The sequence below is a fragment of the Balaenoptera borealis genome (assembly GCF_965194805.1).
Source record: "Balaenoptera borealis genome assembly, chromosome: 13".
Taxonomy (NCBI): domain Eukaryota; kingdom Metazoa; phylum Chordata; class Mammalia; order Artiodactyla; family Balaenopteridae; genus Balaenoptera; species Balaenoptera borealis.
The window spans coordinates 89,154,704-89,171,525 of NC_138870.1; the positions used below are offsets into that span (position 1 = coordinate 89,154,704).

Sequence of the window (16,822 nt, forward strand, 5' to 3'; positions counted from 1 at the left end):
TCCGGCTGTGTGTGTGTATGAGAGTGAGAGAGAGACACAGACACATACTTAATGTGAGTGAAGAAATTATTGATCTAGTAATATATTAAAGTTTGATTTTTTTTTTTAAAGTTTGATTTTTTAAAATGTCGTCAGCATTTAATGACTTTACAAGTGGAAGTTACATTTATTTAAAAAATATTTAATATAGATGTATATATGTACATTTATATTTTAAGTGCACAAATATGTAAGTTTTATTTTTATGGAGCAAAAACTGAAGTGTAAAATACAGCAAAATCTCTTGCTACTTAGGAGTGGAAACCTTGTAATTGCTATAAATAACTGTATTCCTGATTATTAGAACTTAGAGTTATTTGTATAAACATCTGATTTTTTTTGTGTGTGGTTTTTAAGGTAATGCTATGGGCTATGTACGGATGATAAGATCTGGTGGCCTTCATTGTAGCAGCAATGCCATTAGGTATGGATGCAAACATATTTTTGCCTTGTTTATGCCATTTAGAAATTTTGTCATTAAATCTGTGTTTTTTATAAGTAATATTGTAGAGAGGGTTTTTTTCTTTTTTTGTTGATATATTTTGAGATCAAATATGAAAGAAAATCATTAATTGTACTAGTTAAATTTTTTCTCAAATTTTAAGACTACAGCAGACCGTTGAAAAGCTTTATTTCTCTTAAAGTTATAGTTAATTTCTTTTATTGGTACAGTTTGTGAATGGTTCTATAGATTACATGATTTTTAAGGATAACTTGATTATTCATATATCTAAAATTCAATTATGGAACTAAAGTGATATTAATAATATAACTGAAATGCAAAATTCTTTCCAAAGATACAGTTGAAAAATTTAGAGTCTTCCAGTACTGCTTTCATATCTGTATCAATTGCACATATTTAACTTAATAAATTCCTTCCCAAATTCTTATGTAGATTTGTACCTGATCTTGAAGATATTGTAAATTTTGAAGAACTAGTAAAAGAAGAAGGTCTTGCAGAAGAAACATTAAAAGCAGCTAGGTAATCTAATTTTGGAATAATTTAAATTTGGAGATTTAAAAAGTATATGTTCATTTAAATGCTAAAGACAAGGCTAGAGGGTAATATATAAACTTATATGTCAGTGTTTTTACTATGCAAGTTATGGTCTCAGTTTATGAAATATAATGTTTTCAAGACTACAGTATTCTGATGTCTTTCCAACTTCCCTAAAAGGGATCTTCTAGACCATGGTCTCTAATACATGTGACTGTTGAACACCTGACATGTGTCTAGTCCGAATTGAAATGTGCTAAATTGTAAAGTTCATAACTGATTTTGAGGATTTAGTGTTTAAAAAAGAATGCCAAATATCTCATTAATAAAACTAATTTCACTTATTTCTTTGTACTCTTTTTAAATACTTCTATTTGCCAACACATTTCTAGAATACTAGTCCTTCCTTTCATGTAATCTAGAGCAGCAGTGTCCAGTACAGTAGTCACAACCACATGTAGCTGTTGAATACTGGAAATAGGGCTAATGGGACTAGGGAACTGAATTAAAATTTTTATTTCATTTAAATTTAAACAGCTAATGACTATCTTATTGGACAGTGCAGATCTACAGACTTGAGTAAATAGTGATTTTGGAAAACAATTTAAAACTTGAGAGAGGCATGCAGAATTGTTAAGAAAGTCTCTAGAAAACTAAGTTATATTATTAATAATTGTAACACTTATTGAGTCAGGCATGAAGGGGCACCCCTGGGCAAAGTGGAGACAATTTGAATATCAAAAAGAATAATGGTAGAAATTGCTTACAATACATTGAATTAAAAAAGAAACCGTGAGTATAGTGATAATAAGAAAAGTTGGAGAAGCAGAGGGAAAGTTCCTTTTTACAGTGCTAGCCAGCTAGTAAATATAGAAGGGATGAGAAAATTTAGGGGAAAAAAACAGTTTTGCAACCATCACTGTAATACTTGAAATGAGACAAATCGTCAAAACATTGGGTTCTCAAACATTTTTGGAGAACAGAGTATTCATTCACTATGAAAAAATTATCTCAGAAATTGATTATTAAACACAAAGGGAAAAAAACATCTTCGCAATGGAGAGACTGATGTATTCCACCTTAACCAGGTGATCAAACTTAGCATCACCAGTAACAGGACATGCTGACATTATAGGGCCCCCTGATGCAATGTAATGGCAAGTACCTATTTTGTATTCTCGCCCAAAATGTTCACTCATCAAGTGAAGGAAAGTTCATGGCAGGTGAAGTCATGGAGTTATGAGGTTATGATAATGAATTGATTATCTAAATGGACATTAAGTCTTCCAGAATGATGGAGGAGAACTGGAGTAGGTATCATAGTCCAAGATAAATAAATGTAGAGCAGTGGTTAAAACCGTTATAGATGCCTGCTTTCAGGAAGGGGTAGTTGGATACAGTTGGATCATGTGAGTCTCAAAGGAGAGATTTCTAAGACTGTCTAGTGGTGGGGGAATAATAATTTGGAAGTGGTAATAGCTATACATAAGGGATGTAGGAGAAAAAGCAGCTAATATTTCTGAAGGTTGAGTGGGAAGCTAAGTTCTTCAAAAGGAGATGGGTTTCAGTTGAGGTAAGGAGGTATAGAAGAAGTGTTAGTGAAGAGATTTAAGATGAAAAGGAATTTATTTACAATGAAATGGAATTCTACAGGGCTCATTGTGAGAAGAAGAAATACAAAACTCTGTAAAGTTCCAAGAGACGCTACATATTCTGTTTTAGGGACTAAGTTAATTAAATCATATTGATTAGCCTCTGTCCATAAAAAAATGAGTTCATTCTGAACCCCAAGGAAGTTTACTTAGAAATGTCTTATATTTCATATTTTTGAGTGCTCTCATCTAAACTAATGAGAAGTGGATTTTAAAAGCCACATCTTCTTTTGAGAAACGAACCAAGTAAATAATTTTTTTGTATTTTAGGCATTTGGATTCAGTCCTCAGTGATCACACCCGAAATTCTGCCGAAGGCACAGAGTATTTCAAAATGCTTGTGGATGTTTTTGCTCCAGAGTTTCGAAGGCCGAAGAATATACATCTCCGAAATTTCTATATCATTGTTCCACCTCTGGTGAGTATTTTTAGTATACAAAATGATTTTTTTGAAAAAGTATTAATAAATAGATCCAGTTTTTTTTACAGCAGGAAATGCAAACAGACTATATTGTTGACTTTCTGGTTGTAGATAAAACTAAATGTGGTCTCAGTGAATGCGGCCTAGAATTTTTACTTATTAGCTATGCAGAATGAGACTTATTCATAGTTCAGATAGATTCTTATTTGTTCATAACAGCCAGAGAAATCCTAGTGTGATTAAAATTACTTGAGTATACACTATTTTTATATATATATATATATATATATATATATATATATATATATATATATATATATATATACACACCCACACCCACACCCACACACACCATATAATCTTTGGGCTGAATTATACCATATAATCATTTTAAGTGATTAATATAGACCGTTACAATATGAAGTATTTCTTAAAAGCATACTATTTGAGGACAACTTCTGTCTTTTTGGTAGTAAATATGAACATCTAAGCTAAAATTTTAGTGCTTTCTCGTTGTAGTATATGGTATGTTTTGCTCTAATTCTGTAGTTGGCATCTTAAAAATAGCTCAAGTTAACCAAAATCGCAGTGGGGAAAATGGAGTTGAGAGATTAGAGAGGTATATATTAGCAATAAGAGTTATTTTTCTATAAAGGTTTCTATAACACAGCTCTTTCATAAAAAATTTGTAAATGGATAGCTCTAAAGTCTAAATATCACTGAGCACACGTAGCTTTTGATTACATCTAACTTTGATCGAGTAATAACTTTTCACGTTGCTGCCTGAATTAACACATATGTTCTAACATATTAGAACCATTATTATCCATTGAAAGTAGCTGATGGCCTATGGACAGCTTTTTTCTTCACGCATTTTCCTTTCTACTGTTTTTTATATGTTAATTGTTAATGCTCTATTATAATAATTGTTATGTAGCAAAAATGTCCACAGTTATCTGATAGGCATTATCTTTTCATCTTCAGATATGAATATGAAGTGTCAGATTGGAGGCGAGTCTATCTTAGTTATACTTTGATAATAGTGTAGTTAACTCACGGTGAGTTCTCACCATATTTCTTTAATTTGAATTCATGGTAAACAGCAACGGCAAACCATTTGTGGGATTGAGGAAGAGTAGTTTTGCAGAGCTGCTGTCAGAATTCAGTTAGTGATGGAGAAAACAAGAGGGATTACAAACACTACAAAGAAGAGAAGTATAGGACGCTATCCTTGTGTCCTTGAGTTTATAATCTAATTCCAGAAAGAAGACAAACATAAATGAGATATCTAAAGAAGATTTAAGTAACAGTTGACAAAGATTTTATAAAATGTGATTAACTGCCAAGTAAGTTTTACAGGCAAAAAAAGTGGAACTTGATAATCTTGTTTCCAGTGTAAGCTATTATAGTACTTATCACACTGTACCATAATTATTTTTAAACAGGTCTCTCTCTATCCCAGTGCTGTGCTATCCTTTTGTAGCCCCTAGTGGCTACTTAAATGTAAATTAGTTAAAATTTTATAAAGAAATTCAGTTCAGCTCCTAAGTTTTACCATACACATTTAAAGTGCACAGTGGCCATATGTGGCTAGTGGCTTACTGTATCGGACAATGTAGATACACAGCATTTCTGTCATTGCCAGGAGTGCTGCTCTATAGAGTGTGAACTCTTTGATGGTATTCATTTTTTTATTGTAATTATTTAATAATGCCTGGTATTATTATTATTAAGTTTCAGTAAATATTTGTTGAATAAATGCTGTGATTAGATAAGGTATTTCAGAGGAGCTAAACTTTTAGGGAAGTGCTTTTTTGGGGGTAATTTGTTTATCTGAATGACTACTAAGCCTTTTAAACTGAGAATATGGTAAGAAATACTATTGTAGAATGAATTGGGTGGGCAGAAGTAAGGACTGCCATGCTTAAGAGCACTTGAGCTTTTAAGTAAAGCAGGCCTACTTTTCTGACTACAACTTTGATTTAGAGTATGACTTTAGGCAAGTTACTAAAACCTCTCAAATCTCAGTGCCTTCATTTGTTAAATGTGCATAATATTTTAGAATGAACCATACACAAAAGCACTGTGCTTGGGTTAAGTGGTGATTGAGGGAGTGCTCATATTTAAAGAACTTGGAAAGAAGAGCCATTAAGAGATACTTATACAGATTATGACCTCACCAAGAGGCTATTTATATGAGGGAAATGTTTCAAATCAAAAGGACAGGAGCTTAGAAGAGATCCTGTTTATAATTTTTGAAATGTCTGTTTTAGGAACTGAAGATTTTTTAGCACAATTGTTTCTCTAATATGTTATATCTTTTTAGACCCTCAACTTTGTAGAGCATTCCATTAGTTGCAAGGAGAAATTGAATAAAAAAAATAAAATTGGAGCTGCCTTTACTGATGATGGCTTTGCCATGGGTAAGCTTAGTGGAATTGTTTTCTCATGAAGTTTATGTTTACCTTACAATGGATTTTTCAAAATGTTTGCTTGAGAATAGAGCTATGTGCTCTTTGTAGATTTGTTTTTCATGAGCAGTGTTTACTGTTTATGTTTTGGCTGGGTCATCTGATTGACCATTATTTATACTGTTGTTCATGCTCCTTTGGTATTGCTAATCACTTAGAGTGGTTGGACCTAATTATTTAGGCTTTGTTTTTGTTGTGGTTTTATTTACAGTTTGAGCATCTTGTATTTAGTTTCCCTGTAGCTTCCTAGTTGTCTATTTAGCAGTGGAAGTTTTTCCCCACCCTTACAGCCATATATTATCTCCTGGTGATTTTCATAGCCATGTTATTTCTTCTTGATTGGCCTTTTTTTTTTAGTTCTTTATATGTTTTTAAGGAGGAATTAAGCCATGTTGCTAAACTTATTCATTTGTGCTGTAAAATGTAATTTGAAAGAGGGTTAATTCAAAATGGTTAGCTTAATTTTAGGAATTACTGGTGGAGTAGAATATAACTTGTCTACACGTTGTAATTTCGTTTTGGTTTTGCTGGTGACTCTAGGTGTGGCTTATATTCTGAAGCTTTTGGATCAGTACCAGGAATTTGACTCACTTCACTGGTTCCAGTCTGTTAGAGAGAAGTACCTGAAGGAGATAAGAGCAGTTGCTAAGCAACAGAATGTGCAGTCAACTAGTCAGGATGAAAAACTACTACAAACCATGAATCTCACTCAGAAGCGACTGGATGTTTATCTACAGGTAGAGAGTAACAGTCAGATCTGCTTTGACTTTTTAATACCCATTACTTCTTGATCACTGAAGAAACATAAATCATATTGAAACTCCCATTTTAACAAGTAAGATGAATAGTGGTCATAAGAGTATATTTTTAAATGAATGGTATTTGGAAGCCATTTGACTCATATCTTAAAAAATGGGTGGATTACACAGTTCAGTTTCTGTATTTGCAATTTGCACTCACTAGAGCTTTTTAGAAATAATGAGATATTAAATATAATTTTGATGTTTTACTAAAGTAAGTATTTTCAGCTTTTATTTCTAATTTTTTTAATTTACTTAGGAATTTGAATTGCTCTGTTTCTCACTGAGCAGTGCAAGAATTTTCTTCAGAGCTGACAAGACTGCAGCTGAAGAAAACCAAGAAAAGAAAGAGAAAGAAGGTCAGTGAGTGGCTTAAATTTGGAAAGACCAATAAATCTGTCTTTAATAGTAGACACGAATACCCCAATTTATCTAGTCAGACTTTTCTTTTTGAAAAATAATATAGACCTAGAAATGTCTTTTTAAAGAAGTAAAGCCTAAGGGGATCATTTGTGAAACTGAAAAGAAATTTAACATAGTTTATGCATTTTCATTCTGAGATAACTCTTTATTCAGTTCATCTTCTCTTAATTTAAAAAAAATGTACCAAGTTTAGGGTTTTTTCTTTCATCCTTCAACTGTATCAGATAAGAAGGAACAAATTAGAGGAGGAGACTAAATGTTGGCTTAAGTCAGAGCTGCTGATGACTGGACACTGACTGAATGTATGGGGCAGGTGATGAAGGAGACATAAAATAGTCAAGGCCATTTTAGCGTCACAGTAATAGCCTCCGGTGCTCCTCCACAGCCAGGCCTTGGAGAATTAGAGAGCAGTAGAGCCGTAATAGCTGATAGTCATTAAGGAGGGGATCCTGTCCATTATATTCTTTGTGGGTGTAAATTGTTCAGCATTTCATACTTAAGGGACCCTCGTGGTACATTTCTCTCAAATTTGAAATTTAGCAACAATTGTCTCCCCTGAAGAATGGATATTTCCTTTTTTCTGTTATGGAAATTATGTAACTTAGGTTTCCTCTTTGGAAGCTTAAAACTAGGTACAGCAACATGACAGGTTTCATGTTTGCTCTTTTTCCTTTTTCTTACTTGTATTTCACAGATCAAGAATAAAAGATACTTCATAAAACGTGATGTTTTTGTTAATCTTATTTTGCCAGTTAAATTTTAAAATAAATATGTTTTTCACACTGAATAGAGGTGATTCATTTGGGTAGACCACTTATATCAGTTACCCTATTCCCTGTTGATAATGTTCCATCAGTACTGTTAGCATATGCAGGCATTTTTGGAATCTAGACTGAATAATAATCATGTTCTTGAAGAATGATTGCCGGCTGTTACCTGGAAGATACTAAATATATATTAAATAAAAAAATATATATGTTATGTTTGGGTTCATTTAAAAATAATATTTAGCGAAGCCATCTGGAAGAATTTGAGTCAGTATAATCTAAATTGTGAAGACATTGAGTTATTGCTTACGTTCTGCTCAGGCCTTTCATGATGCCAGAACCTTGTCTCCAGCCTAGGTAACTAGGAATATTCTGCAGGTGGATTGCCATTTACTTTAAGGCCTAAAGCATTAAGACAAAACAAACATTTCAGTCTCAGTGGAGCTCCTTGCTTTGGACTGCTGTTCTTAAGGAGCTCTCTAGGGTTTTGGGTAATGTATGTCACCCCCATGCCTGATGCTGGGTGGTGGTTCTGTTTTAGGACTCTATTTTAGCTAAAGTTTGCTCAGAGATGTTGTCAAAGTTGCTGAAAACATTAAATAGTTTTTCTCTGTTAATGAAATATATATATATATGACATTTTGCACAAAAGGCAGAAATTCATTTTATCACAGTCATAATAAAAAACTGCATTTAAAAATAAATTATAAATACAATTGGAAAGTTATTCATTCTGGACAATTTTATACATGAACTTGTAACCATGTTTCTATCAATAATAGCACTACAATTTCTTGGCCCAGCTGGGGGAATGTGCAGTGTGAAACCTCAGATGCAGTTTTGCTCTCTCACAATTCTACACTACTATTACAAACCAGTCAAAACGATTACATTTGCAATATTTAGCCTAGATTTCTAAAAAATTAAGGTAAATAAACTACATATAATTTGTGATGTTAGAGAAACATTTGGTGGATGCAGCATTTTCTTAATTTGAAATTTAGCAATATAGTCCTTAATTTTTTTTTTAGTCCTTAATTTTAGTTACTTAATTCATTTTTTAAAATGAACATAAATATGTCCATTATTTTCACTCATGCTTCCAGAAGAGACTAAAACAAGCAACGGAGACCTGTCCGACAGCACTGTGTCTGCAGATCCTGTTGTCAAATGATACTGATGGTATGCGTTGCCCCTATGAAATCATCAGAATTGTATATGAAATGGATGTTAATAAGCTAATAACCGAGTGTTTCCTGGGTCACATCTCTGGGAAATATTTAGATGCTGCAACTCTCTAAGGCAGTGCTCTAAAGTTAAGTCCATTCTTCTTCCGAAGGCTCTACTTTTCAAAGGTTGAGAATGAGATTTTAAAATCAGATTTTTGTCTGGACTTTGGCTAGATGTGCCTGGGAACAGTTATTTGAAATGAAGTTTTAGAAGGGTTAACTTAAATTCCTAAACTGCCACCTCAGACCTCTTGTAATCTATATGAATGTTTATAATTTGTATTTGTATAGGTCTTTGATCCATATTTGTCTCAGTCATTGGAAATTCAGTGCATATACTGTGTACAGCCAGTAATGTTTAAACAAAAGGAATTGAGCCTGAAATTCATGAAGCATACATTTCAATATTCTTATAAAAGGGATATATGAAGATGGTTTTGATACTAGAGGTGAGGCACAAGTGTTACGTACCCTTTTTGTACAGTGTGAACTGATTCATTGTTAATTTCATGTGGCTCACAAGAGCTGCTGCTGTCTGTGGTGAGATATTTTATAACTAGTTTACATTGCTTTGAGAACATTTAACCTCCAAAAACTGCTTTAAATTTAAGATTTACTTAATACTCAAGGGGAAGAAGATACAGATAAAGCCATAGAGTCCTGCTTGAAGCTTTACTTTTGGCTGAAGGCATTATGTATGATAGCAGAGAAAACTGAATGAATTCTTATTTCTACATCCAAACTCAGGTTTCTTCTACATTAGGTTGAACTGAAGTCTTGATGATGGTTTGGGCAGACTTTTTCTTTAAACCAAGTATAATCTAAGAAATCAGATTAAGCACTGTGCAGGCTTTTAAAAAATTACCACTGTGAGAATAAAGTTCTAATAAACTAAATCACTTACTGATTTAAAAGGTAAAGATTTTGAGTAAATTTAATTCCTGGCAAGCTATTAGCTTTATTTTTGTAAAGATTATATCAGTTAAATGGTTAATCATGGCCTATAGTCTTTTAATATAATACAATGATACCTTTACAGTGAAGACAAAAAAGTTTAAAACTTTATGTGTAATACTAACATCATTTTAGGAAATACTTGATTTTTCCATTGCACTTGCCTATTAAGCATTTCTTTGGGTAAATCCTGCAAGTAATTCTAACATTGTTGTTTGATTTCCAGCTTTTGGAACGGGTGTACAATGCCCTGTGTGTATTCATTGATCACGGTCAGGGTAACTTTCCCAGCTCAAGATAACACTTTCACTGTTAAAGTTCAGAAGAAACAGAATAGGTAGGAAGTGTTTTTTGTTTATTATGTAAACATGACTTACAGAGTTATGTACAATGGATGGATTAAAGGCATTTAATATTTGTAATTTGTACTAACTGTAGAAATGGCCCTAAAGCATGCTGCATAATTAATAATTTATATTTTCATTATTGTAAATGTTTATATTAATGATATTGCATTTGATTGTATCAAATTGGTCACCATTTCATAGCAACAGTATTGTTTTTTCTGTTTTTCTTCTCTAACTTCCCTAAAATCATCTCCTTTAATAGAGATAGAAATTCTAAATAGAAGAGAATCAGATGTCTCTGTCATTATCCCCACACATGTCAGTTATTTTATCAATACTACATAGAGTTCACATGCTGACTCCATGGATACCTACAATTGAGAAAAATGTGACAGATTATTATTTTGCCTTTAGTTCAAAATAATGTCACTGCAGTCTGGATGAGGTATAATAAGTTTACTTATTTGAAATAAAATCTCTGAAAAGATTAAGCATATTTAAATGCTGTTAAAAGTGCAGAGCAACAGGGCTTGAGTGTTTTACACCTAAGTTGATGTACACATTTAGATGACAGTTTTCCTTGCTAATGTATTAATGTTAATATTCTCATTTTTTTCAGACATAACTGCAGTTTAAAAATCAATGTGAGCATTTGTTGTAAACTCACAGAAAACTTAATGTTCAAATTCTCAGGAATTAAGGACTAACCATAATATTGTCAGTTCTAATTAAATTTTATAAAAGATGGCAAGTTTGTTATCTCCGTTAAGTGGGGCTTTCCTCTTCCCCAGTTCTAAGAGAATACAGTATGCATTGATATAATAGAACATTAATAAATACAATTTCAAAAATTTACTTCCTCTGGATGTTTATGTTCAAAATTGAATGTCTTAAACCAGTAGTTCTTAATATTGATCTTTTTGGAGTTCCCTTTGATCTAATAGTGTGTGGAATCTCTTTAAAAAAATACTTGCTTGCACATAGGCAAAATTTCAAGTATGAAACTGGTACTGGCTCCTCTTTGTATCCCAGGTGGACTTATTTTCTTTCCTTTTTATATTCTTAATCTTTCTGTTGCTTGCTATTTTCAAATAAAAGAACCCACATGAATGTTTAATTTTAAATCTTAATCCTGGGAAGGGATCATTAGTTTGCAATGCTGTAGTGCCATTTGCAGTCATGACTTGAACTGAAACAATCATAATAAAGGAGAGCCTTTTAAATACTATGCTGGAGAAAATGTTCTTGCTCAAAAAGTCTGATTGCTGCTCCTTCTCTTCTGAGGAGAAAAGTTTGTAAGGTTGTGGGAAAGATGAGACAATACCATCACATACATTGTCACGTTACTCTTTTATGATGGATTGGCCAAACGTAAAAGGTAGACTTTAACCAATTTTAATAATTTTAGTTCTTCTTCCAGCTTAAGGTGCAGAAGTTTCAGACTGATGGTATACCTTTTCTTAAGAAAGATTTAATGCTACAGTTTTTTGTTTTTAGATGTTAGGAACAATTTAACAGGTTGTCAAAGACTTCAGTTTTAAAAAAGGAATCCAGAATAAGTGGGTCTGTAGAGATTACGTGAAGTCATAGGACTATGCAGTGAACTCAGAGATGGTGATAGCAAAATGAGAGTTTGGTTTATACAAAAAGTTCTTATATACTGTATGAAAGGTCGATTTGGACAAGTATATGGATATTTCCCTCTATTGTAATAGTTTGGTTCTTCTTTACCACCTAGTTTACCGGATAGCGCTGGTTGTTCCTATCAGTGGAGACATACTCAGGAAAGTAGATGAAATTTATCTCCCAATCAGTGCAGATCTGATGTCGTAATTCTGGGATCACCTTTAAGGACTGTACATTCTGTAGTGTAGGTAAGATCTGTGTGTACTGACACGTTCTTTGGTAATGCCCTCATTATTATTAACGTGAGGGAAAAAAAGTTAGCACTTCTGTACCCAGAAGCACCACCTATATAAAATTAGTATTACAGTAATCATTTCAGAATGTGTACAAAAGGTAATAAGGCATTAAAGATGCACTTTTAAGTTGATGTAATTACTGAATATCAGAATAATCTTCAAAGATTAATGTATTGAGAGAAGCGTTTGGAGATTGGTTTTCTCTGTGTGCTAGTAACATAGCACATAGTGGTTAGAAGCATAGATTTTGGAGCCAGACTGTGATTTGAATCCTGATTTGCTGCTTACAAGGTTACTTAACCTTTCTGTGCTTCATTTCCTCAGGCATAAAATGGTGTAATAATATAGCTCATAGATTGTTTGAGGATTTAATTTGTATAAAGCACTTTATTAGGAAACTAACTACTATAAATATTAGCTATTATTATCATTGCTCTTACAAGCAGAAATACACTTGTCATATAATTATTAGCTGTTGAAAAGTTTGAAGATAAACTGTCTGTATTTGAGTTGGTCTTATAAAAACTATTTCTTTTTAAATGGTTCAGCTAAGTGTTGACAATGTAAGGCAGGTCCTGCTCTTCCCTAACGGTAGTTCTGACAGGTGGCTAAACAACCAAAGGCAATGCTGGGAAATGAAAATTGGTGAATATTTACCAGTGAAATATTTATCCCAGGGATGCAAGGATTCTTCAATATATGCAAATCAATCAATGTGATACACCTATATTAACAAATTAAGGAATAAAAACCATATGATCATCTCAACAGATGCAGAAAAAGCTTTTGACAAAATTCAATACCTATTTATTGATAAAAACTCTCCAGAAAATGGGCAAAGAGGGAACCTAAACATAGTAAAGGCCATGTATGACAAACCCACAGCAAGCCTCATATTCAGTGGTGAAAAACTGGAAGCATGTCCTCTAAGATCAGGAACAAGACAAGGATGTCCACTCTCACCACTCTTATTCAACATAGGTTTGGAAGTCCCTAGCCACAGAAATCAGAGAAGAAAAAGAAATAAAAGGAATACAAATTGGAAAAGAAGAAGAACTGTCACTGTTTGCAGATGACATGATACCATACATAGACAATCCTAAAGATGCCACCAGAAAACTACCAGAACTAATCAATGAATTTGGTAAGGTTGCAGGATACAAAATTAATGCACAGAAATCTGGCATTCCTATACACCAACAACGAAAAATCAGAAGGAGAAATTAAGGAAACACTCCCATTTACCATTGCAACAAAAAGAATAAAATACCTAGGCGTAAACCTGCCTAAGGAGGCAAAAGACTTGTACTCAGAAAACTATGAAATGCTGATGAAAGAAATCAAAGATGACATAAACAGATGGAGAAATATACCATGTTCTTGGATTGGAAGAATTAATATTGTGAAAATGACTATACTACCCAAAGCAATCTACAGAGTCAATGCAATCCCTATCAAACTACCAATGGCATTGTTCACAGAATTAGAACAAAAAATTTTCCAATTCGTATGGAAACACAAAAGACCCCCCAAATAGCCAAAGCAATCTTGTGAAAGAAAAACGGAGTTGGAGGAATCAGGCTCTCTGACTTCAAACTATACCACAAAGCTACAGTAATCAAGACAGTATGGTACTGGCACAAAAACAGAAATATAGATCAATGGTACAGGATAGAAAGCCCAGAGATAAACCCACACACGTATGGGCACCTAATTTACAACAAAGGAGGCAAGAACATACAATGGAGAAAAGACTGCCTCTTCAATAAGTGGTGCTGGGAAAACTGGACAGCTACATGTAAAAGAATGAAATTAGAACACTCCCTAACACCATACACAAAAATAAATTCCAAATGGATTAAAAGACTTAAATATAAGACCAGACACTATAAAACTCTTAGAGGAAAACATAGGAAAAACACTCTTTGACATAAACCACAGCAAGATCTTTTTTGACCCACCTCCTAGAGTAATGGAAATAAAAACAAAAATAAACAAATGGGACTTAAAAGCTTTTGCATAGCAAAAGAAACCATAAACAAGACAAAAACACAAGCCTCAGAATGGGAGAAAATGTTTGCAAATGAAACAATAGACAAAGGATTAATCTCCAAAATATACAAACAGCTCATGGAGCTCAATATCAAAAAAACAATCCAGTTAAAAAATGGGCAGAAGACCTAAATAGACATTTCACCAAGGAAGACACACAGATGGCCAAGAGGCACATGAAAAGATGCTAAACATCACTTATTACTAGTGAAATGCAAATCAGAACTACAATGAGATATTACCTCATGCCGGTCATCGGAATGGCCATTATCAATAAATCTAGAAACAATAAATGCTGGAAAGGGTGTGGTGAAAAGGGAACCCTCCTGCACTGTTGGTGGGAATGTAAATTGATACAGCCACTATGGAAAACAGTATGGAGGTTCCTTAAAAAAAACTAGAAATAGAACTACCATATGACCCAGCAATCCCACTACTGGGCATATACCCTGAAAAAACCATAATTGAAAAAGAGACATGTACCACAGTGTTCATGCAGCACTATTTACAATAGCCAGGACATGGAAACAACCTAAATGTCCACCAACAGATGAATGGATAAAGAAGATGTGGCACATATATACAATGGAATATTACTCAGCCATAAAAAGAAACGGAATTGAGTTATTTGTAGTGAGGTGGATGGACCTAGTCTATACAGAGTGAAGTCAGTCAGAAAGAGAAAAATACCGTATGCTAACACATATATATGGAATCTAAAAAAAAGGTTCTGATGAACCTAGGGGCAGGACAGGAATAAAGAGGTAGACAAAGAGAATGGACTTGACATGGGGAGTGGGAAGGGGAAGCTGGGACAAAGTGAGAGGGTAGCACTGACATATATACACTACCAAATGTAAAATGGATGGCTAGTGGGAAGCTGGTGCATAGCACAGGGAGATCAGCTCAGTGCTTTGTGATGACCTAGAAGGGTGGGATAGGGAGGGTGGGAGGGAGGCTCAAGAGGGGATATGGGGATGTGTGTGCATATGGCTGATTTTCGCTTTGTTGTGCAACAGAAACTAACAGTATTGTGAAGCAATTATACTCCAATAAAGAAAGATCTACTAAAAATAAAATGCATGCTTAAATCTTCAAAAAAAACAATCTCATTTTCCACCCTCCCACCTTTCATTTACATGGCACTTATTTTCAGAGGGCCTTAATGTGCATTAACACACATTTCAGTTAAGTTGAAAGTCACCCACTCTTTCTAAACTTAAAAATTTTATTAAAAAATATGATGCATGTACAAAAGAGTATATAATATGTAATGTACTGTTTAGTGAATGAAAGTAGAATGCTTGTGTGGCCACCAGGTAGGTTAAGAGCTTATTGCTACCAACTTAGGCGCTCCCATTATTCCTCCTCAGGTCTTGGCTCCCCTTTCTACTGCAGAGGAAACCACAGTGCACTGTGCTTTTCTTTGGGGTTACAACCATCTATATTTTTAAAAATATGGTGTTTTGCATGTTTTTGTAAAGTTAATGTAAATGTATTGACTTCTTTAATTCATTGTCATTTTTTAAATTCATCAGTGTTGATGCATATAGCTATATAGTTTATTTAGCTTTATTTCCCTCATAGTGTGTTATATTTAGTCTGTAGGTAAGATTTGGGTTATTTCCAAATTTGGGATACTATGAATAGTGCTGCTGTAATCATCATTGTACATGTTTCTGGGTACGTGTGTTGAGTTTCTGCAGTGTCACAAATGAATCTCCTAGGTGGTAGGGCCAGGTGTACCTGCAAGTTCATTGGAGAGAATGCTAAACTGTTCTCCTATCCCAGCAGTAGGTGAGATTATTCCTCATTGTTCCATCCCTACCAGCAGCTTAATTTCTGCAGTCTGTAGTCAGTATCTGTCTGGTTTTAATTTGCATTTCCTTGATTTTTATATGATTGAACATATTTCTGTTTAAGAGCCCTTTTTATTTTTTATTTTATGAAATGCCTTCATGACTTCTATTTTTTTTTTCAATTTATCTTTTTCTTACTAATTGTAGGAATATTTTGTATATTCTGGATACTAATTTTTGTTGGTCATATGTGCTTGCTGAATATGCTCAGTTAATTTTGTGTTTTCATTCTGTGTTTTTTTGTGAAGTTAGTTTTAATGCATTGGATTTCAGTCTTTTGGTTTTTCATGATTTGCAGGCTTTGTGGCTTAGTTAAGCCACACTGTTTTGTTTTGGTTTTTTTGGGTAATACAGTCGATTTACAATATTGTGCTAGTTTCAGGTGTACAGCAAAGTGATTCATTTATATATATCAATATTTTTTTCAAATTATTTTCCATTATAGGTTATTACAAGATATTGAATATAGTTCCCTGTGCTATACAGTAAATCCTTGCTGCTTATCTATTTTACATACAGTAGTTATATATATACTAGTATTTGTTATTCCCATATTCCTCATTTATCTACCCCACCCCGTCTTCCCCTTTGGTAAAGTTTGTTTTCTTGTCTTAGTCTTTTTCTGTTTATAGATTTTATTTATATTATTTTTTAGATTCCACATATAAGTGATACCATATGATATTTGTCTTTCTCTGACTGACTGACTTCACTAAGTATAATATTATCTGGGTCCATCCATGTTGCTGCAAATGCCAATATTTCATTCTTTTTTTATAGCCGAATAATATTCCATTGTGTGTGTTTGTGTGTGTGTATTTATATATGTGCACACCACATCTTTTTAAGCCAGTTGTCTGTTGATGGCACCTGGGTTGTTTCCATGTCT

General features: G+C 33.5%; 1 protein-coding gene across 11 annotated transcripts in view; it reads left to right on the forward strand.

Annotated features, from left to right (window-relative positions):
* WASHC4 (WASH complex subunit 4) overlaps positions 1-16,822 on the forward strand; it is a 71,088-nt gene that overhangs the window by 46,250 nt on the left and 8,016 nt on the right. For 3 of the 11 annotated variants that reach the window (XM_082349857.1, XM_082349858.1, XM_082349859.1), the window contains 7 exons: positions 397-463; positions 935-1,021; positions 2,959-3,106; positions 5,436-5,532; positions 6,121-6,317; positions 6,640-6,739; positions 8,677-11,330. In XM_082349857.1, the coding sequence (XP_082205983.1) occupies positions 397-463; positions 935-1,021; positions 2,959-3,106; positions 5,436-5,532; positions 6,121-6,317; positions 6,640-6,739; positions 8,677-8,744 (764 nt within the window). In that variant the 3' untranslated portion in view covers positions 8,745-11,330. Of the gene's footprint in view, positions 1-396; positions 464-934; positions 1,022-2,958; positions 3,107-5,435; positions 5,533-6,120; positions 6,318-6,639; positions 6,740-7,497; positions 7,591-8,676; positions 11,331-16,822 lie in introns of those variants that run through there. The other 8 variants (XR_014233207.1, XR_014233208.1, XR_014233209.1 and 5 more) reach the window with 8 other exon arrangements.